This window comes from Struthio camelus, chromosome 5 (assembly GCF_040807025.1).
Source record: "Struthio camelus isolate bStrCam1 chromosome 5, bStrCam1.hap1, whole genome shotgun sequence".
Taxonomy (NCBI): domain Eukaryota; kingdom Metazoa; phylum Chordata; class Aves; order Struthioniformes; family Struthionidae; genus Struthio; species Struthio camelus.
Window position 1 is genome coordinate 80,381,885 of NC_090946.1, and position 22,579 is coordinate 80,404,463.

The window sequence follows — 22,579 nt, forward strand, 5'->3', positions numbered from 1 at the left end:
TCTTGAGCCCACCTGTTCACTAACGTAGTCTAATTACAAGATCATATTTCCCAAATACACCGGTTATTGTAACAGCTTTGCAGTTTGCTCAGTCAACACAAGGCTCTAAAGGAGCCTGAATTTCATTCATACCTTTTATCTGACAGGCTGACTGGCAAATAAAGCAGAGAGATGCAGAGTTGAGACTGTGCTTGCACAACCGGCAGCTATCACTGTGCTTCTCAGAAGGGGGAAGAGTTACAGCTGCATGAACTGCCTTGGCAATTCCCAAATGGAGAACTTCGGAGCACTGGTAAATGTGTGGCCTTAATTAACTCTAATGCTTTAGAGAAGCTGAGGTGAATCCTTTTGTTCTTGATACTATTATGGCTGGTGCTTTGGGCCTCAGTTTTCAAATACTAACCCAGTTTTTACTGCAAATTATGCAAATGTTGTCTTACATTAGGAACTACTCTTTCGATACCAGTTTGAAGATACAGTATTCCAGTAGACAGCTGGAACATACTGGCTTGTTTAAGTATCAGATGATTTAAAAAGTTAATTTAACAAACAGCTTTTTAATGCTAGCTAAAAGGTTTCAGTCTGAATATGTATAAAATTGGTAGCTGCTGTCTGTATTAATTTAGCTCTATTTTATTAATTCATCAGTACTCTGGTAAAGTAAATTAATATGCATAAAACAGAGGCTTTTTAGAGCAGTATTTTCTCTTAAATTGGTCTCAGAACGTCAGTCTCAAAATGATTTAGTATATAATGAGGTTTTCTGACATGGTAAAGAGTTAATACCAAGGAGACCACTGCTGTTGCTCAACTGCCAACAGTAGTGCATAGTGCAGTTTGTAAAGCACATTTCTAAGAGCATGACCATAATATACACTGAGAACAAAGTGAATTTTAGCAAACTTTTTCTTTACTAAAGTCTCTTGTTATAAATTACACAAATAACTTTATAAACAAATCCCCCCAGCTTGCATTTTGTTTAAAGTAATAACTTTATATCATACAAATAAAGAAATTTCAAGTATGAAAAGTGCATTATTGCAATAATACCTCTTTGCAAGTCCAAAAATCTTGGTTTAGAATAAAACTGTAAAGTGTAAAAAAGGAGTAAAACAATCAGTGCCATCTATTCATTCAAGAAGTCCAACATCTTAAAAATGTTGCTTAGTGTGTTGCAGAGGCAGACTTACATCTGAAAGCAACATGTCATTGAAAAGAAGCTATGTGTGTGTTCATCATTTTGCATTATTAATTCCTTTTCCCTAGTTTTCTTCACCTTTCTTGGCAGGAATTGACAATACAAATGGTGCTGTCCTCGGATATCATCCATTCTGTGCTGCTGCCACTTGCATGTTTCCAAGTTCTTCATCCTCCTCATGCATTCGCTTTAAACTTCCTACAAAAGGAAAAAGGAAGAATAATACACCTGAAAACATCAGCTGTAATAAGCAGCAGCTGTGAGTAGGACCACAGGGCAGCTTCTGTTGCGCTCTTCTTGCGGTGAGTCTACCCGTTCAAAACATTCAACTTGTGGGACAGGATTTTTCCCAGCCCGTTGCCGACAGTACGCTTTCTCCCCTGCACTTCTCCATGAGGAAAAGAAATTTCTCAGTACCCATCTATTTTACTGACCCCTTTACATCTCCCCCTAGACTCCATTTTCACTTACTTTAGGTTGCTTCTGGTACGCTTGTTTTACAAGTGATTACAGTTGACAGTTTCTACATGCCCTAATCCTCTCCCTACCAGCAAAAACTTTCAGAGCAACTGCCTTAATTTTAAGCAGCCTGTGTTCATAACAAAATTGCTGTCCTTACAACCTGCGGCTCTTGATTCCTGCAGAGAACGCGGGACTCCTCAGGGACAGGGAGGGGCATGGTCCTTCTACAGCATACCATGGAAGCGCAGAGAACAGCACAGGGAAGTACACATGGAGGAGAACTGAACGTTTAAGTAACACACTCTGAAGTCTGAACAGTTTGTACACTAACTAGAGCCATTTCCTTGGCAAAACTTTCAGGTTTGCTGCTACCACTGGGAGTTTCCTTACAGCGTGAGAAGAACCATCTTATAAGATTAGGTTCATCCACTTCCTTTTTCAAGGAGACAGGTAGTATCACACAAGAGAAAAGTGGCTTCTTACCTGTAGTACCAGGTGGAACAGAGAGCGATCTCTCCAACTGCAGTGGTGACATCATCTGGATGGTTAATTTTGCTAGATAGATGGCTTCATATTCCTGAAAAAGTTTGATGATAAATATTGCTATGAGCTTGGCACAGTACTTTCTAAGGAGTAAAAAAAAAAAAAAAAAGACTAATTCAGAGAATTCACTAGGACAGATCAGAGGGTATCTTACAGAAAGGCAGAGAATTGAAATAATTAGGTTCTTTACTATTCTGACATGAACAACAAAGTTAGGAGGGCAGAGCAGAAGACGACAAAGGCTAACAAGAAACGGCTTTAAGAAAGAGAGTCAATTTTCATTAAAAAATTATGTCAGAATGTTTAGAGAACTCTTGTTATTCCTAGCAGGCAATTCAAACAGTAAAAACAAACCAAATAGTTTGAATACAGCAACTTCAGAGATTTGTTGCAAGGACAATCCACATATAGCCTTGAAGCTGCATTCTATGGACACGTCACACATTCAGAACTACAAACTCCTCCTCAAAAGGAGATGCTTTAAAAAACAAAAACAAACAAGAAAATCCCACACCTATCTCAGAAGATTCATATCATCTTGCCATCAGCCAACTAAGTAATACATTAGAGACGCTGCAAATCTGCTTCAGTGCCCTGTCCTTAGGTTTCCCTACCCTTCACTCAATAGGCTCATGAAATACGGTGATAAAGCAACTTCTCGGCATCTTCCTTTTCAGACCGATAAACGTTATCATCATCTATGAATGCAATTGCCAAGAAGCATCTCAGATGCGTACTACAATAGCCACTTTGAGGTTTCCTTAGCTACCAGGTGAACTCTATTTCAGAGCCTCTTAGCACTGCACAAAACAGACTTTTCATTTCTCCTCCATTCCTGGATTTGCTTTTCCTAAAGCTCAAGTCTAACAAACTAGGATACCCACTCTTCTTCCTTCCAACCTCTACCATAACTTCTGAAATCTGAAGCATCCTTCTGCAATGTATGTTAAGCCTAAGTAGAAATGGCTGTTTTGTAGCAAGATGATTCAAATGGCTTTTGAGTTATGACCAGGGGGAAAAAAAAAAGTTACCTGAAGTTGATGGACAAATCCAGCATTAGGATTAATACAGAATCTTCTTTCTTGAACATAAGTAAACGCATCCCTTAACAAGACAGGGAGAAATAAAATACTTCAGTGGAAGACAGGCTGTGACAAGTCCTTCCAGTTTCACGAATCTTCCTTCTGATTATCAGTTCTTAGAAAACATACAACCTTTAAGAGCTCCCTGGAACTGGTCTGTATAACAAACTGTTTGGGCAAAATAGGAATTAGTAGTTCTAACATACTAATTGCCCACCCCCACCTGCAATCCTCAGTTTGCTGGCCTTTTTTCAACACACTACTTACAACAGCCTCTTGGGGCCTCTTCTATAGAAAGTTTTACAGCAAGGCATCAACCTATCTAGGCCAGCATCCTGTTTCCACTAGCAGCAGGTACCTACTTCTTCAAGAAAGGGTGCAAACAAACCTGTGCTAGAAAGAAATGAAAAACTCTGCCTTGTGGAAAGCGTTCACTCAAGCTCCAGATGTAACAACTGCCTTATGCAACAATATGGGAGTATTTACATTCGCTCCCAAAATTATTTACTTAAATCACTCATATTTTAAAAATTAGTACCTGCAGATGGACCAGCCTTATCTGCTAAGCGTTCTTACTTCAGACTTTTCAGACAAATGGTTAACTACAAGTCCATGCAGCGCCCACATTCTTACCTGTACTTCACCCCAAACGTTTCCATTATGTATGCAATAACTAAGGCAGCACTGAAAAGAAACAGAAAAAAAAATAGAAAAAATATATTCCCATGGTTTCAAAAATAAAAAAGGAAAAAGCATAGTTTCCTACCTTCTAGAAATCCCTGCATTTCCATGGACAAGAACTTTTCCTGAGGAGAAAGAAAAGCTACTTGTGTAGACCGGAACAAAAATTTCAAGTCTTTCCTTCTTATAAAGAGCTATGCAGTACCAAAATACTTTCTGAAGAGTAATAGGTGTGTCTTATACTTCACTCTAGATTACTAACTAGAGCGTTACTGTCCATTACTGCCCTCTGCGGCTTTGGAGCAAAAGCCTGCCTTCCTAGGACAGCAACGCAGATTTACGGCCCTGCGTTAGAGAAGAAGCAAAACTTATGCACAGATTGTAGTTAAAGTGAAAAAACAGAGAACAGGTTTTGCTCTCCAGTTTAGGGCAAAAGGAGAGAAGAACACTTTGCTCTCAACTTGTATAATATAGTTCAAATCAACCAAAATAAACACCCAAATTTAGGACGACTTCATACTTAAGAGCATCTAATACATACCACTGAATTTTAAAAACTTTAACACCACTATATTAGTAGATGAAGGAAAAAAGTAAATCTGATTTTACCTCCACTTTGTAAACTTCCATCAATAAATTCTTTAGTCTAAAAAGAAAAAAATTATAGACTCAGTTTCAGAAAATTCTAGATGTTACTGCTACTTACATTTAAGTCTGGCAGAATTTTTATAACAGTCACCATATAAAGCGACAATAACTCACTTTGTTTTTACAGACTTAGACATCATTTCTACTGTACCTTTAGATTATTTTTGTACTTCTAACTATCCATAAAATTGTCAGGGAAAAGTAGTGTGAAGCCAGATGTGTTTAATTTTCAAAATGCAAAAAGATCTGCTCTGTGCGTTATTTACAATCCTAACATGACAAGTTATGACACTATAATAAGAGTTACTCCCAAATATCTTTGCCTAACAGCTTGGAGGAGAAGGGGCAAAGAGCACCAACACCAGCACAGTCTGGGCTGCAGCACGGACAACCGTCTTCCTGACTCTTCCTGAAAGTCCTTCAAGGACATTTGCAGTTGTAAAAGCACGTCTAATCCATCTATAATATGAGACATGATTGAGTGAGCTGTCTGGAATAATGCAGGTATTGATGGACCAAATCCTGCTGGATCTTCCCTGTTTTCAGTTGCTTCTTTCAAACACCTAGACATGACAGCACAGAAGAGTCCTGGTAGACACAAAAAGTGTTTGGAAATATAGAATCTTTTCTTGTAGTCAGAGAGGACTACACGCACACAAAAAACCCAGTGTCTGGAGTCATTGGTAAGAAAGTTGACGCTGATGGTAGGACAGCCATCAGACGTTAACAATACAAGGGAAAAAAAAAACTTGCAACAGAGCAGCACATAAAGAGGAGACGACTATGTTAAAGGGCTGAAACAGCTGATCAGATAAAAAGCAAAGCCACATAATTTTTCTTGTAGGCAAAACTCAGACTGGGCTCTTAAAAATACACCAACACAGAGCTACTACCATGTAGTAACTGCAAAAATTGCAAAGGATGCTGTTCACTCAAGAGGCATTATACTTCAGGGAGCAGAAGAGGTATGAAGTCATCAACTAATTTGCCTTCCCCTTCTGTAAAAACATAACCACCTCTGATATATACAGCAAGGTCAGAAGAGTGTTTTGGGGGGTGGGGGGGGAAAACCAACAAAACGCTTGAGCTCTATTGCAAACTAACCTAAAATAAAAGTATAAAATCATAGCTCAAAACTAAGGGTTTACTCTGCTTCCAAATTTCAGTATGTAATGAGTACTATTTAACTTGAAGTTATTTTAAGTCCTCTACAGTAAACACATGCTTCCAGATGCTGTAAAACTTAAAATTCCATCAACTAGCTTCCATTTTCCATGGAGTGAAGGGAAAAATATAATCTCCTACAGGTCAAGGGGTTTCAAAATAACTGGCATTCTCCCATGACCTTTTTTTAAAAAATAAAAAATAAAAAAATAAAAAAAAATCAGAAAACACTGAGTGCTTAGAAATTAAGGGGGAAAAAAAAGAACAGACAATAATACAACACCGCTCTCATGGACAATTCGGCATGTATCATTAACTCCTTTCTATAAGTATAGGAACTGAGGCAGAGTTGAGGCAGCCCACACTGTTACTTAGCAGGCATATGGCAGGGCTGATGACTCCTAAGGTGCCTCAGCTTGGACATCCCAGATTTGAAACTTTGTACCTGCCAGTTCAGAAAAAAAAAAAATCTTAATGTACAACTTCACTCTCAATCCATTCTCATTAATGCACAAATACTTACCATAGGGAAAAATCGTATTATATTTTCCACTGGATTATCTGCAATATCCAAGACTAAATACCTGCAAGGAAAACAATTACTATGAGTGCACAACAATCCTGAATGTTGCCTACACACCTACACACGCAGCTGATTCAGTCCTGCTACAGTACTCAAGCCTGAATAAGGGAGTCAACACTGCCCACATGGCTTCACTTTCCAGCCTGAGCTCCACAACTCCTGCAAGCAAGCAACCTCCTGAGCTGTGATAAAGGGAAGTAAGCAAGGAAGTGAGTGAGGGTCTTTTCCGATACCCCTGACAAAAATTCAGAAGAAATCCAGAAGGGCTATGTTACAGCACTCACCTGTGCTTGAAAGTAGTATACTATACGCTCACATCCTCAACAGCAATACGTAAATATGGGCCAGTATTCTTTTCTGGGGCTCTCTACGCAACTTTTTCAGAGGTACGCACTTTCTGATCAAATTAGTGCCAAGTGTTTTTAATTATTAACAGGACAAACTGTACTCAGAACTAGTAATTTAATAAGTGAAAATTACTGTAAACTAATGGATCTTTCCTTCGTGGACTTGCTCGTGTCCAGAACTTAGCAGGGTGAACACACTTTATGGTTCGGATTCAAGAGTCTTCCAATACCTTAGTACATTTTTTCAAATAATTTGACAATTTTGACATGAAAATATTTGGAAAGAACATTAGCCAAAAATCTTGCTAACACAAGGCAAGGTTTCTAAAAGAAAGACTTTCATTGTTTACAGTTTTGAGTGTTATGTTCATTTCTCACCTAAATAACTGTTGGAAGTTTGGTTTAATAAAATTTGCTTCAATGTTTTGCCGTATGCATATTACATGGGTTATTCCATGTTTCTGAAGTATAGGTAGCTGGGAAGAAAAAAAAAAGTAGTCAGTTTTTTTTTTTTTTAACTATAGAATCCACTTTATAATACAGTAATGAAAAGAAAAGCTATGCTTAAATACACAACAGGATTAGATCAAGTCCTCAAAGAAAATTAGGGCTAGTTTTCTAATATTCAAAGCATAGCATGAAAAATTATTTTATCTTTCAAACAGGACAAAACACAACCATTAGGAGTTACAAGAGGAAGCATTCCTAACAATGATAAAAAGAACATGCAACAAAGACGACATTTAACAAACTTGTTTGTCTCTGCCCACATTTCATTTCTCCTGAAATTGCAAGTTCCTACTCGATGTAGTAATTTTCAGCTAGCATTGGATTCTTGCTGGAATCAGACCACTGAAGGTCAGATCATTCGAACTGTGATGTAGACTTGCATATACAAGCTTTTTCTTTGCATCTACAATAAAGTCAAGCACTGCTGTGTAACTTATTTTACTACATGGACATAAGTTTCCAGCTCCGATTTACCTAGTAACACTTTTACTAAATGAAACAGACTGCCTGCAGCAGTAGCATTCAAACCTCATACTTTCAAACCTTCCAACTTTTTTTATAAGAAAAATTCTTTAACTATAAAATTCAGAATTTTAATACCAAAAAAACCCCACAAATGCTCACTGCAATTAGCATGAAAGCCACTTCAAACCTGCAATTTTCTTTGGTTGGCAAGTAAAAGGTAAAGCTGACTGGCTAGAGTGTGTGCACACGTGCATGTGTGTATATATCTTCTCAAGCCCCATGACAAACAGAGTTCTTTATTTTTTCCTAAGGTAACTCTCTAGCTCACACGATTGTAAAGCAAACAGTCTTAAGTGTCAACTGCCCCAGCACACAAATTGAGAGATGGGGTAGTTCAGACCCACTCTGGAAAGAGGGAGGCATAGATACCTGGCCCAGTCAGATTATTCTTCAGGCTAAAGGAACATGCACAACATATTACTTTGACTGACTGGAACATGAAAGATGCTAGAGGACTTTAGTAATTGTCGTTACCAAATTACAGGTCTATAGATATACGTATACACTTGAACATATTCCCACAATAACAAATTGCCACGGCAAAGTCTCCTTCTGAGAGACTATTCTGAAGAAATCATACCTTGCTTTTCATAGCTGAAGAATATGGGCCTAAAAATAACCCAGGTAAAATTTCCTAGACCATGGGAGGGGAGGAAAAAAAAAAAAAAAAAAAGAGACAGACATTTAATACCAACTCAAAATTATTTAAAATAATACACTGCACACAACTCAAACTATGGCCACGGAAACAAGTCATTTACATGTTAGTGAGAGACATGATATCAAGTGTCATTTATAACAGGGTAAGGGAAAATCAGTTTGGCAGAATAAAAGAAATATGATCTTTGTGTAGGAGATGTTATTTTGGAATATAAATTAAGTCCTTTCTTTGAATTAAGTTCAGGTTAGATCGCCACACCTTACCCAGCCCCAGGGCAAACGGGGACTTCAAGGGAACTTGTTACCCAATACATATGCAGTAAGTCTGCTAGCATTACACTAGTAGTAGAAAAATATTCATTTTTAACCAGTTATCTCCCTATCATTAAAGTCAGGTAGGACCAAAGAACTTCTCGTGAGCAAAGATTTAGCTTACACGATATGAAGGTTTTAGTTGTTCAGGGCTCCTACCTGAGAACACCTAACAAAATCTAAGTCAAAAAGCAAAGCTCCACATATTTTTTAGTGACCATCTCCTAAGAACATTCACGAAGACAAAATAATGCATTCTGGGGATTCTAGGGAAAAGGACAAAACTTACCAAATGCTTCTTTTTTTTTAAAAAAAAAAAAAAAAGAAAACTTGCACAACAGAGAACGAAGGCATGCTTGGATCTAAGTTGGCAATCCTTTCCCCCTCGTTCTTCTCCACTAAAATCCCTTGCTACACAAAGTTCCCGATGAACACCAAAGATCAGCATAAAGCTGCCATCTCTGGAACTACGCTAATCCATACGTGAGGGATGTTTGAGAATAGTTAAACTTCTATCTTTCCCCCTTTGGAAAGTCACCTCTCTTCCACAGCGATGCCTGACACTTTACACTTAAAGTCTGATTTTGATACCAGCTCTTTTGCAGGGCAGTTTGTTTTTCTTACTGAACGCACCACTGGGTTTTTTGTTCAAATGAAAAAAATAAAGTATGCCATACCTGCATCTCTCTTCTCATGGGATAGGTCCAATCCTTAAAATAAAATAAAAAAATAAATATATATGCACACACACACGGAAACTCAAATCCAGACAGAGATCCATACATGCATGTACTTTACTATAACAGGCACATTGCTTCTGCTTAGTATGAACTCTCCACATAGATACCAGTAATACTGAAGTGCAAGGCAGCTTAGTCTATTTTGAAAGCCGATGTGCAAAAAACTGAAGTACTTTGAGCATCAGTGAGGAAGCTTGTGCAGAACAGCCAGTGTATTGTAAATTCACATATTAGCTTTCTGCTTAGAAACTTCCCTCTAGGGAAAAAAATTAAAACATTCTGTACTAGCCAGCAGGGGCAAAAAAATTACTTTTGACTGTGATGTTTCTACAGCCACTGGGGAAAAAAAAAAATAAAAAGACAGTTGAAACATATCAAGCACAGCAAGTAACTCCCCTAAAATCCACACTATCTTCACTTCATAAATTTCCAGACCTTTTAAAGCTAAATTCTGACTATTCAAAATAAAATTAGTTTGAATATAAGCCTTACATTAACACAGTATCAATTTAAGTGCAGGTCAAGGCATAAAATTCACATTGCCACTTCTCCACATCTTACACTATTACACTGGGAAGGAGCCTTGTACGGTAAATGCATACACTTGTTTTCAACGACAAGGACATAATCTTCCTCATCAGTTAATTCACAGCTACCATATCACACACTTCCTTCCACAGGATTACAAACCCACGAGTTTGTGAGGGTTCACCACTCCGGAAATGCTGATTTTCAGGTGACTATTTACTACCATCCACTCAGTTTATCAAAGCAGTCCAGAATAAATGCCAGGCCCAGCATTTTCATCCCTTGCTCTATTTTACAGAGCTGCCAAAGCTAAACATCTTTAGGCAGATTCTACTCCTGTCCTTCTTTACAACTCCCACTATCCTCTGTTAACAGGCTCTTATTCATTCTTTGACCCTCACATAGGAAGGAGTTTTCCCTGAGATCACAGTTACCAGCTCGGGGTGAAATAGTCAAACATATCAAATTAAATAGACTGCATACATATAGGCCATTTACTTGCATAATTTTGTTGATTGTTCCTCTAATAACACACTGGTGGCTGGGGGGGGGGGGGGGGGGGGAAGCTTTGCCTTATGTTACTCTTGCTGATGTTCCAATCTCCTCCAAACTACAAGAAAGTTAAATTCTCTATATTCCTCCTCTGAAGTGAGGCCACAATTACACCAAGAAAGGTCTAAGCTCTTAAAGCTTCAGCGTTGTCTATCTGAGCTACCCGTGGCTGTAGTAATAGTATCAATTTCACATGAACCCCCTTTTTACTTAGCTGCACAAAAAGAAATGCAACGCTTCCCCCAGGTGCCCTGCAAGTTTTCACTGACTCTTGGTAGTGGAATTAGGAAGGATTTTCGTATCAGTAAAGTTACTCTGGAAACCGCTTGAATTGAATCTGGGACAGCATTTCTGAGAAAGCAAACAGACATTAAGCCACTAAAAACAATTCTTTGAATACTACGGGAAGCGCAGGACAAACAGGGAAATAAAAACCATTTAAATGGTCTTTGTTAAACATACCGAGATGTAACTAAGTTATTTGTGCAGGTTCCAGCTGCAATGATCAAAAGTTATTGGTAACAGATAGCAAAAATCCTGTGACAAAAGGATGGTACTTAAGGAACTGCATCCTTTGAAGATTGACCTAAGATTATTTTAGCTTAATTGTGTTGTCCTTCTATTTATATAAAAAATATAGTTTACTCCACAAAAGGCAAGAATAAATGCTGAAAAGCTTAAACAGGTTTATTACTCTATTTATATACTTGTAGAATTTACAGAGTCTTGATCTGGAATTTAATGAAAACACACAAATTTATCGATACTTTGGTCAATAAGACTTAACAATATATTAAAAATATTCATTTCAAATGCATCATAAGCAGGAAATTGGGTTCCTCACAACAGCTGTAAGCTGTGCAAGATAAGTAGGCAAGAGTTTACACAGTCCAAAGGAAAACAAAACCAGAAAACAGATGCCACAGGTGTTCTGATTAAGAAAAAAGTCAATATTAGCTCCAGACATTAGTCTTCCAGGTTCCTCAAGCAATCTAAAAGGGACAGTCTCCAATGGGATTTACTCTGCAAAACAAATATCTGAGAGATGATTAAACGTTTTCTTCATGTAAGGACACAAATTGATGAAAGAATGATTCCAGTGGTCTCCTGAGAGTCCTTCAAGGCTCTTAAAACTAATAATGCAATTTTATTCAAGTGTTAGACAAAATTACGTGGGGGGAAAAAGCCATTAACATAGCTTGAACCCAAGCAGAGGTCTCATTTTAAGGAATGCATCCATCAACCATGTTTTCTGCATTGTCTGAAAACACCAAATAATGACAGAAAGTTTCACCTTTTATCAGACCAAATACAGGAATTTTGCTAGGAAAACAAGTGACAACGTTAGAGCTGGATACAGTTACGGCATTACCCATTGCAAAGTGTTTGGAAGGTTCTACAGACCTAAGTGACAACTCACTGGAAGAAGTAACATCCAATATTCATAAAGCAAAAGCAAAGAGAGAACACACACACACAAAAACTTCAAAGAGAAACCACTACCCTCAGACTTTCTCAAACTATGCTAGAATTCACTAACGGAGAAGTTTAAAACATATCTCAGCTGTTTTGCTAAGGGCGTTCACAACATGTATCTGCTGTTGTGTTCACACAAATTAGACGCCTAGATCGTCCCTGGCATTTCAACTATTGTCTCTATATTGAGCGATTAGCAAGAGAAAAAGCAATAAAGCGTGTTTCAAGGCCCTCTCTTCCCCATGTACAGTTAATCTCTAGCTGAATCAAACTGAAGATACCAAGGTACAATAAGCTACTACAAGTTCCGAGATCTTTTCTACGCTACAAAGAAGATAAAATCCAGCACTACAATATCCAAATTACATCATCAACAAGAGTTACTTTGCCAACAGTTATGGTTATTTCATTTATATTTTGCCATGGCTGTACCTGTTCTTCTAACAAAGAACACTATAATGGCAAAAAACTAGACATTCTACACTGACATGCAGATATGCATAATCGTTTGGACTATTTCTAAAAAAGCAACCTTGGCTAGGACTTCTAAAACATGATTTTTTTTATTTTGTTTTTAACAGCCCCAACATTGACATTTTTCTATGCTCAAGACCCACAAGTAAGCAAAGACCATGGTTCCCAGTCGCAGCACCATAATCTACCTTTTGCAATCTGCATGTCTTCACTAGACGGTATATGGTCAAGTGGCTACACATGTGACATCCCTTAGCCGGTTCATAACCGACAGTTCAGGTTTAAAGGCCCATCTGATTTTCACATATACAATGTATATCCCAGTCAGTCCTTGCTGAAGTTCAGCTTTAGTTGAGAGGCAATCCAGAGTAATGCACCTTCATTATTATGGCTAAACTCCTACTGCCTTATTAGCGGAGCCTGCAAGCCACAAGCTAGCCTAGATGAAGGAAGAAGCTCTCAGAAGCACTGGAAAAAAACACCCTAGTAAAGTAAGTCAAACCAGCAATTTAAGGAAAGAGAATTCAACATCAGTATGTATCCTTTCTAGACCTAGTGGTTGCCTCCTGTCTCCTCTGCATCACTGGACATCAGTCATGATCTGCTGTAACTCCTTCCCAGCTATTCAAGATCATTACTCATTTCCTTTTGAAAAGCTCTGCGCAACTCCCAGCAAAGCCTTCCTGAGCACTCCAGGGTTCTGACCCTTTTCCAATACCAAGACAGCTCTTTCGTTGTTGATTAACGGCATCACCTACCTCTCTGTACAGATTCCTCTTCTCATCCTAATCCATCACAGTAAGACTTCTGCATGATTAACTGTTCATCATGTACCTCAAAAACAATCTAGGGCTGTTAGAATTCTCACACCTAGGTTTTTTCCCTGTCTAGTGGAATATTTATATAAGCTATAAAACTCTCAACCGATGTCCCAAGCCTGGAACAACATCCTTGCACAAGTTGTGAAATTAAAGCTCAAGACAATTCTTACAGCAATGATAGCCACCCATCCCACTGACCTGCTTCAATTCCTTTATCTGCTCTGACTGTCTCTTGGCTGTAACTTCCTACTGCTCTACGAAGGAAAAAAAAAGTCACAGCTACATAGAAATACACCAGAACAGTCAGAGAGCATGATTATATTAACTGCCAACATTACTTGTCATCTCCCTTGGCAGGCTATAACTTAGAACATGGATGGGTCCTGACCTCGTAACTAGATGGTCATCCCGACACACAAAGCTCTATGGTTAATTCCAAGAAGTTTTAAGTCAGATCTGCGCTATGAAATGTGATCACACCTCATTTTTGAAAGGATTTTAGACCAGCCACTTATAAAAAGCTCTCACCTGATACAGTCCAACAGACCTGGAAAAAAATCTGTTTCCATCCGTACTGTACTACTGAAAGCTCCTTCACAGATGCTTCCTCAGTGCAGCAATAATTGTTTTATTTCATTCTGCTTTATCTGAGATCTAAATTCACAGCCTCTACCACAAACACTATCTGTCCCTAGCTGTTTGCGCTCCAAGATTCTAATTCACTATCCAGAATACTTTACCTGAAGTACTACATTTAAAAAGTAGAGTTTTATTAGCCATTTCTATGTGAGGAGGGAAAGGCTGATCTGGTGACAGAGGGAGAGTTGATAACATACACATTCACTAACTCTCCGCTGGTTCTCGTATTTCATTTTCTTCTAAGACTGCTCTTGACAGTTTTACAGCCCAGCACCTCACTGCAGCTCTTCAAGGCTGAGGTTTATTCTTTTACCCCTTTCCATCTAAAGCCCCCTTCCTCTTCAATTCTTCTTATTCTAGCTAGTTACATTGAAACATTGCAATGGTTCATTAAAGACCTGTAAAAAAATAAATTTGGTTCCTCTTTACAAAGCCCATTGCTGTAATAAAAAATAAAATTGTCAAAAGAAATCATGACATGTTAAAGTAGTAATAGAACAAATTAAATTTCAATCTTTAAATAAGACAGTAAGTTAAATGAAGGTCTGAAAACATATTAAAAAAATCTTAATATTATTGAAACCTGTTATATCACTGTTACGTGTGCTCCTTTAAGGCACTCAGAAGTAGCCACAAACAAGAATGAAACGCCAAGGCTGCATCTTCAGTTTCAGTCATGCTTCATGTTCCTGAGTACAGTTAGTCCAGTTAGAAAGGGTTAAAAAAAAAAAAAAAAAACACACCCACACACTACCTTAATTCTCTTTTCAGGTGGAAGTCCCAGTGCAGCTATATGAACAATTAAAACCACACTCTTTGTTCACAGAAGTCATTTTCATTTGAGATGTGGGCATGCATTAAGGATGATAGAGCTATACTAAAAGAGCATTAGGATGGACTTTGCTGCTGACCTAAAATAGTGGCTGGTTAAAGGACAAAGTCCCACTCGCACATTTATGCATCCCTGGCAGCTGTCTAACCCTACGGTCATCGTTCTCAGACAAGTATAACTGTCAAAAACTAACAGCTTTCTTCAGCATAGCTGGTTGTCTACCAAGTTGGCTCCCTGTGCCAGCTCACCGCAGGGTCAAACAAGCACCAGTACAAACACAGCAGCAGCACTGCACGGTTGGCAGGATGGGTAAAGCTACTTCTTTTAGCAAAGTCAGCTATTAGATGGGTTTTGCTGTAAACGTCAGGTCAGTCTGCTTCAACAATGGTATACATCAGCTAGGAAGTAGTGTTTAGCAACGCGTTTTCTGCGTATTTTTGAAGCGTACTTGCCCAATAGGAAGTCCTTATCATACAAACATTTTTGCCTTTGAAAAAACAAAGGGATACAAAAGCAGGAAGGTGGAAAAAAAACAATAGCAGGTAGGAATGACAGAGTACACAGAGGAAGGAAGAAGTGCACAATCAGGAAAATAAAGGTTACTTTGGCAAAGAGGAACACAAGCCACAAAAAAGGAAAAGAGGTAGACTAAATGGAAGTAGAAACATAACATAGATAAGATGCGCTTGTTTCCTGTATGCCCCATCCTGTAAATTGGGTCCAAAATGTACCTCTACCAGCTTGTTAAATACTAGTTTCAGCACACAGAATCATCAGTACAGGTTTTCATTAAAGAATGATAAAGTAGTGACAGCAGAATTCTACAGCTTATACTAAGCACACAACCAAGTGGCAGGACTGCTAGATTTTTAGCATTATTTGTTATATGTGGGTGACTTGCAGAGAAGCAGAGACTCGTTGAAAACTTCCTATCAGTATTTCTCCTGCATTCACCCCATGGCTTACCCTACCCACTGTAATAGAAGGCCTTGCCAACTCACTTTTTATGAGGGGTCTGTAGAACAAGTACCAATGGACAAACTTTACTGATAACGGGCAGAGGAAAAAAACGTGTTTGGATTACTGTTAGAATAGTTTAGAATGGTGCAAACATGCCTTTTTTTCCATGCTTCTTCTAACTACAGCCTGGTGGGTTGGGCTATACTGAGACAGCCAAGGAACCTCAAAGTCCTTTTCATAATTCCTGTTCAGAATAAATCTGTGCTTTCCGTCCCCAGTTCTACAAACTGTTCCAGTTGTGAGCAACCTTCACGTCTGTGCAAGCTCTTATTCCCTTCCGCAGCCTTCTCGTGGATGCGAGGCATAAGCTAATTGCTGCTGACAAGACTACTCACCTTCAGCTGCTGCAGTGCATTCCTTCTGATATATGCAAAGTATTTTGATAACATCCCACAGAGTTAGGATCAAAATCTGTCAACTGATTTACATCTTCCCAGCATGACGCAGCAGTTGATTTAAATTTCCTTTGCCCTACGCTTCTGTGGGCAGGTAGAACATACGTTATACAGGCCTCCTACCTATTTTAAAGAGGTAGGTCTCTGTAGACAAGAGGAACCACTTTATTTTGGTTAAGAGGATTATTTGTATTTCTTATCAAAGGTAGGAGTGAAAAAGCTTGAGAAATTGGTTCCACCTTAGATGGACAGCACTATTGCATCTGGTTAAAAAAGCAGCCAAAAGTAAGTTTGTCTTTTAGACTACATACAACGGACAAGAAATGAACGTTGCTCTAGAAATCACGCGCTAAAGAAAGTGACTTCAATGTCAATGCTTACATGCATAATAAAAAGGAAATATCAGCTTATTGACTAAGTAGTTATAATTCCATTACAAAAACCACCAAGAGTCCTATAAAATTCCAAACAGACCATGAATGCTAGTTTACTCAGCCCACTTGCACGCAAATATGTCCTAAATCCATTTTTAACCTTACAGTAACTAGAAAATGTAAAGCTTCAAGGTTTGGAGCATGAAGTTGCTTTTTTCCATTTAAAAGTGTTTTAGCAACTAATTGAACTGGTAATTATTGCTGTGCTCCCATATATCCTACCACTATCTTTTTTTTTTTTTTTTTTAATTAAAGAATTCAAGAGAAAATAATTGTCATTGAATTTCTTAAGTTATTCCAGTCCTTACTCATCATCTTTCCAAAAGCACTAAGATGCCTCAATATTAACATGCCAGCATGCACTAACATTTATCTGCCTGACTCTCTTTAAAAGAGGAAGAGTCTTTAGCCATACATTTTTACACTAGAAAAAATACTGGCATTTCTGAAGTTTGTAATAAAGTTTGAGGCCACATCTTGGAAACCTTGTCAATTTTGATAAGAGCACATAAATCCAAGATTATAAGTGGTTTCCACAGCACTTACAATAATTTTTGTTCATAAGGCTTTGACATACTCACTACCACTAGCCTATAACACACCACTACTTAGGTGGCAGACATTCATAGCATCCATCAGAAAAGCTTAGCAAGAACCACGAGTTATATTTTGAACATCCAAACACTAAAAGTAGAAAAATCCAAATGGCATGAGGAGCTGCAAAGAGCAGACTTACAAATGAAAGACAGAAGCTGGTTTATCCTAGACTTCATCAGCTCATGTTGCAAAACTGAACAATTTACCAAGACTGCAGTCAGCACATGAGAAGGGATTAGAGGAAGTACTACAAACCAACGCTGACACACGCTTGGGTAGATGTGCGGCAGACACTTGCAGAATGTCTGTCTGTGCACGACCTATAGCAAACGTGGCTGCACCACCCAAATCAACTTTAATTTTTTCTGCAGTTTGTGCATATTTAGAAGTGACCCGTGCCACCGAAAGCACTCAGAAAAGCTTGTAATCCATCAATTCCTGAGACAGTATCAGGTTAGGAATAAAAAGAAAGCATGCACAACTCTCTCGAGCTAGTAGATTTCACCTGCGTTTCTTAACATTTCCACAAGCTCCAAAAATGTACCTTTAATCAAGGTCAGTGGCTTAGAAGTCCAGCAATTTTTAATGCTGTGCATGCAGACATTGCAACAGCCTATAGACCAGAAAACTTACATCTAGAGTAAGTTTCTGCAGCCTGCTTAAGCCCATCTAACTGCACGCTGTACTGTCATACCCAATGGATAGCCTTGTCCACTCTTACTTTTCCTTGTGCCAGCACTAGAGAGTATGAAGCCGCACAGTCAACCAGATCAGCTCACCAATTTGGCTTTGTTTGTTTGTTTCTTCTCTTTCTTTCATAACTTAAGCTGTCACACGGTTGCTAGGGTCAGCCCAGGAAAGAGTTGCGGGGAGGGCAGTTAGATTGTCTTAAACTAACCATGAATTGGTGCTTATTCTTGAGCAGCCTACATCAAGAAGTGAAACAGGCACATAATCCCCCAGTCTTCTCTCCACCCCCCCCCTTTTTAAATATAGCAATATTTTGAAATCAGATCTACCAAGATAGTATTAAATATTAGAGTGTACTCATTAAAGCGCCTCCTCATGACAACACAGAAAGGATGATCTTCAGCTTTCCACAAATAACTACATTTTGGGGGCAGAATAATTTTAGTTTCCTTAGTTTGCTTTTCCAAAGCATCTATTTAAGCATTGGACTTAGTATCGAATAACTGTTAAGCCAAAGTTTCTTAACCCGTGCTTAATAAGTTAGCTCTATAAGAACTTTGACATTCACATGCTGGTTGTAAGTTCTCTGCTTCCCCCAAAATACTGTGATTATCAGGTATTTAGACCAAGTCAGGCACAAATTTAAGGCACTGAAAAAACTAACTTACAGTTTTTAAATATATTTCTTGAAAATCTCCACTATGTTCTTGTAGCATTTGCAGCCCTAACACTATACAACATTATACTATTGAGAGATACAGTCAGCATGAAAAAAAGTAAAAACTAAAATCCGCTCCTTGAAGGACACTGCATTATAATTTTAGTTTTAATCAACCAAGACTTGTAAGATTGGCAGTGACCTCTGTTTTAAAAACTCTTTGAACTGCACACTTCTTTTTTTTTTCCACTACTTTAGTTACAAGCAGGTTTGAAAAGCTATCCAGTCCAACTTAGTTAATCATTTTCAGAAGTAACTGCAAATAATATAATTAAGTTCTCTAGAAAGCACAAGATATTTTTAAAAACCCCAATATTATGTACCAGCTTGTCAGGCTTCTAATTTATGCTCGAACACAAGCTGGTTACAACTTCTTGAAAATGACTAGGATCATCTGTAAATATCTTTGTAGCCCTGATTTGAAGAAGATATTAAGTCATCCCAAAAAAAAAAAAAAGAGTAATGACTTAAGTATTTCTGGTACTGTACTACAATAAAAGCATTCAACAGTAATTCCATCAAAACTGACTTAAACACCGGTATTTCTGAAATACGCAACAATTCACAGAAGGGCTCAGATAGGAGCAACTTCCCGGCCGAGCGCAGTGACATTTCGCGTTAGGTATTTGGCGCTGTCAAAGAAGTACGCTGACGGCTGTTTGCGACACATGAAAACACTACCAGTCTCCAGGGTCAGAAGGGAGAGGCTAAGCCAAGTTCAGAAATCGGACACCAAACTGACCTGACTCCTCTGACACTACACAGGGCGCAGTTTAGCCTTAGCGGATATTGCCACCTGTCTTAAACTGCAGAGAAGTCTTGGCTCTTGCACATCGTAAAAACGCTTCCCCAGCAGACTCACCAGAGCGCCAAATTGTTTCCCGAGTACCTAAGAGTCAGCAGGCACCAACCGTTTGGAAGGGGGCACGCAGGTGCTCACCGGAGTTTCTAAGACCTGCGCTAGCCGCTCGTTGCCGTCCTGCACGTACAAGAAGGGGCAAGCAGCGCACGGAGGATGCCCCCGGCGACCACAGCGAGGGGGAGAGGACAGGAAGGCGAGGAGGGCCGTGTCACAGCGCAAGGGGAGACGCGAGGGACAGCGGGTTCGCGCAGGGACCACCCGACGGCGAGCAAAGGCCCGAGGGCAGGCAGCAGGCGGGCTGGGCGAGCCGGTGGGGGTTCAAGGGGCACCCGCAGCGGGACGGGACGGGACGCCCGCACGGAGGTGGGGAGGCCCACGGGGCGCAAGCGGAGGACAGCGGGAAGGACTGGAGGAGGCAGCCGGTGGCGGCGGGGGGGGGCGGCAGCGTCGGGCTGCGGGGGAGGGCTGGGGGTACGGGGCGGGGGGGGGGGACCTGCGGGCACCCACGGGGCTAAGGGGGGGGGGGGGACACCTCCGTAGGGACCCGCCGGCCCGGGGCAGCGGGGTGTCCCACAGAGGCAGCGAGGGGCCTCGGTAGGCCCCCTCCCCACACACACCCCGCCACGCCACGCGGGGCTCCCACACACGAGGCCGGCCCGGCGGCTGCTCCGGCCCCGCTGCGCGGCGGAAGGGGCTGGGGGAAGGGGGGACAGAGGGGCGGCCCGCCCGCCTCACCGCCGCTGCCCGCCTCGGCCGCTCACCTCCGAGTCCTCTTTGGCCTGCGGCAGCGCGGGGAAGGCCGGCTTGGCGAGCTCCATGGCCGGGCGCTCTCCGGGCGGGGCAGTGCCGAGCTGGGCGGCTATTTGGGCAGCGGGCCCGCGGGCTCCGGCTCGGGAGCGGCGGCGGGAGGCGGCGGAGGAGGCGGCGGCGGCGCGCTCAGCCGCTCGCTCCCGGCCGCCATGCTGCTGCTGCTGCTACTGCTGCCTCTCCCCCCCCCCTCCTCCTCCTCCTCCTCCTCCCGCCGCCGCGCCGCCGCCTCCCTTTCGCCCGCCCCCGGGCTCCGCTCCAGCGGCGGCGGCGCCCCCGCCCCCTCCCCCAACCGCCCCGCCCCAACGGCCGCCGCGCGCGGGGGCGGCGCCGCCAACGGCCGCCGCGTGAGGGGGGGGGGGGGGGGGGGCCGCGCGCTAACGGTCGGCGCGCTGCCTGCTGTGGAGAGGCGCGTTACGGGCCGCGGCCGCGCCGCCCCTCCGAGCTGAGCAGGGGTCGTCAGTCCTCTAAATTCATCCATTCAGGCCTTAGAATCTCACTTTCAACTTACTTTTTTTTTTTTTTTTTTTAAAAAGAGAAAAGCCCGTTTGGCTGCTGTGGCGCCTCCCCCGTCTGTGAGCACCCTCCTCCCCCTTGGCTGCGGAGGGGGCTCCTGTGGGAGTGCGCCAGGCCCCATCCCGGCTCTTTTTACCCAGAAATTCTCTCAAAAACTCAGCTCAGGTGCTCCGCCGGACACACACAGCCCTCCGCACACGCAGCTTTCGGGACAGCGTGTCACGCGTGCTTTACCTACATGAAACGCTGCTCGCAAATTAGCAAGGCCACATGTTTGTTTTTTTTTTTTTTAGTCTCTTTCTTCTTACTTAGCGAACCATTTTTGCATTTTCGCGACCAGTTACTGTGTCATCCACTGCTGCCCATGCGCCAGCGTCTGCCTCTGCATAGACAAATTTTAGCGCGCCCTGAGAATGGGCCCATTTTCTCAGCACGGATGGGAGACTCTCTCTGCAAACGCCAACGAGCTCATCTACGCGCAAAACGCTGACCTGGCTGGCAACCATGAAAAAGCAAACCTCAAACAGAGGAAAAAAAAAACATTTTACAGACACGTGAACAGCTTATCTTGCCAGGCAATGGGGTCGCTGTGGTTTTCAGGCTCTCTCTGGCTGCCCCTAGGCACCCTTACCGAATCCGCTCTCGCAGCCGTCAGGGATGTTCTTGGGGCAGGAACCTGCTTCTCTGCTTTTTGACATCACCTGGCACAACAGGACCCTGTCCCCCCGCTGGACTCTGTAAGACATTACCCCCAAACTGTTCCAGCGTTTTGCTTGTTTGCTCATCTGCCCCTAGAGAGTCCTAAATAGTGAAACAGTGAAAAGTAGTTCATACCTCAAGTTGGCCTCCAGGATAGAAGCAAGGATGGGATGTGTAGCACCAACTTATGGTTTGAACTTCAGAAATGAATTATACCAAATTGCAGCGTATCAACAAACAGCTCTGTGATCTTTTACCCTTCTCCAAAGCACTGTAATAACCTCAGCTCAATTGTTAACCGCTGTAGAGCACAGACTGACTTTTACTGAATTTTCTGTTTCCGAGTACACGAGTGGTAGCACCCACACCTAGCAGCCCTACATGAGCTGCACTCAGAAGTGCTTTATGAAAAACTAACACTGAGGTTTGCGTTTTATACTCCTGACGCAACCCCGATAGGAAATTTCCTTACTAGTCAGAAAAGAGAGAATCCGTATCTGCCATCAGCTTATATAAACACACCAAAATACTGCTGCCTGTCCCATCATAATTATTCTATACCTGAAGCTACCTCTATCTGGTCTCATGGTGTAGCGATGAGGACTGAAATGCAGCCATGCCTTTTAAAACTGCCAGGGAGATACTACTAAAACTGCGTTTCCTGGTAAGTCTAGAGTTAATCTAATGTACTTGTCTGTCAGCTGAGCCTGCCCACAGTAATTGAATTAGGATAATGGGAAGTAGCCAGAAGTCGGGAACACTACTGTTCCAGTCTAACATGTAGGTAAGTTGCACAATACAGAAAGTCAATCCCTGTACACACCACTGCGTGGAACCGATTAGAAAACAAAATAATACATCGTGACAGATAGCCTAAAGAACTCCTCAGCCTCCACTGTGTGTGAATTTGTGGGTGTGTGTGTGTGTGTGTTTGAATGATTACTCCAACAGCTGCAGCAGTCCATTCCCAGGGAGCACAAAGCCAACCAGCAGAAGGCCAAATTCCAACCGTGTAAGTAAGACTCATGGCAAAGCACTATCCAGAGCTCCAGAGGTATTAGGTA

The 22,579-nt window shown here is 41.3% G+C and overlaps 1 protein-coding gene across 3 annotated transcripts; it reads right to left on the minus strand.

The window, feature by feature from the left end:
* Positions 1-889: 889 nt before the first annotated feature.
* Positions 890-20,513, minus strand: STYX (serine/threonine/tyrosine interacting protein). 3 transcript variants are annotated; one of them, XM_068947535.1, is made up of 11 exons: positions 20,255-20,513; positions 9,393-9,425; positions 8,324-8,377; positions 7,087-7,184; positions 6,302-6,362; positions 4,576-4,612; positions 4,052-4,091; positions 3,919-3,969; positions 3,235-3,307; positions 2,144-2,237; positions 890-1,396 (listed from the first exon to the last, which is right to left on the minus strand). In XM_068947535.1, exons 1-11 carry the CDS (start codon positions 20,309-20,311, stop codon positions 1,323-1,325), a joined length of 672 nt encoding a protein of 223 aa, XP_068803636.1. In that variant the 5' UTR covers positions 20,312-20,513; the 3' UTR covers positions 890-1,322. The 3 variants fall into 3 exon arrangements, with proteins under 3 accessions (XP_068803636.1, XP_009675217.1, XP_068803637.1); XM_009676922.2 differs by lacking the exon at positions 20,255-20,513 and adding an exon at positions 19,494-19,605; XM_068947536.1 differs by lacking the exon at positions 8,324-8,377 and having other exon boundaries at positions 20,255-20,491.
* Positions 20,514-22,579: the final 2,066 nt, after the last annotated feature.

Coding starts and splice junctions, on each gene's coding strand:
- STYX (XM_068947535.1), bottom strand. CDS start 20,311: ATGGAGCTCGCCAAGCCGGCCTTCCCCGCGCTGCCGCAGGCCAAAGAG. Junction 9,426..20,254: donor AGGCCAAAGAGGACTCGGAG/GTGAGCGGCCGA, acceptor TTTTATTTTAAG/GATTGGACCTATCCCATGAG. Junction 7,185..8,323: donor CTTCAGCTATGAAAAGCAAG/GTATGATTTCTT, acceptor TTTTCTTCCCAG/CTACCTATACTTCAGAAACA.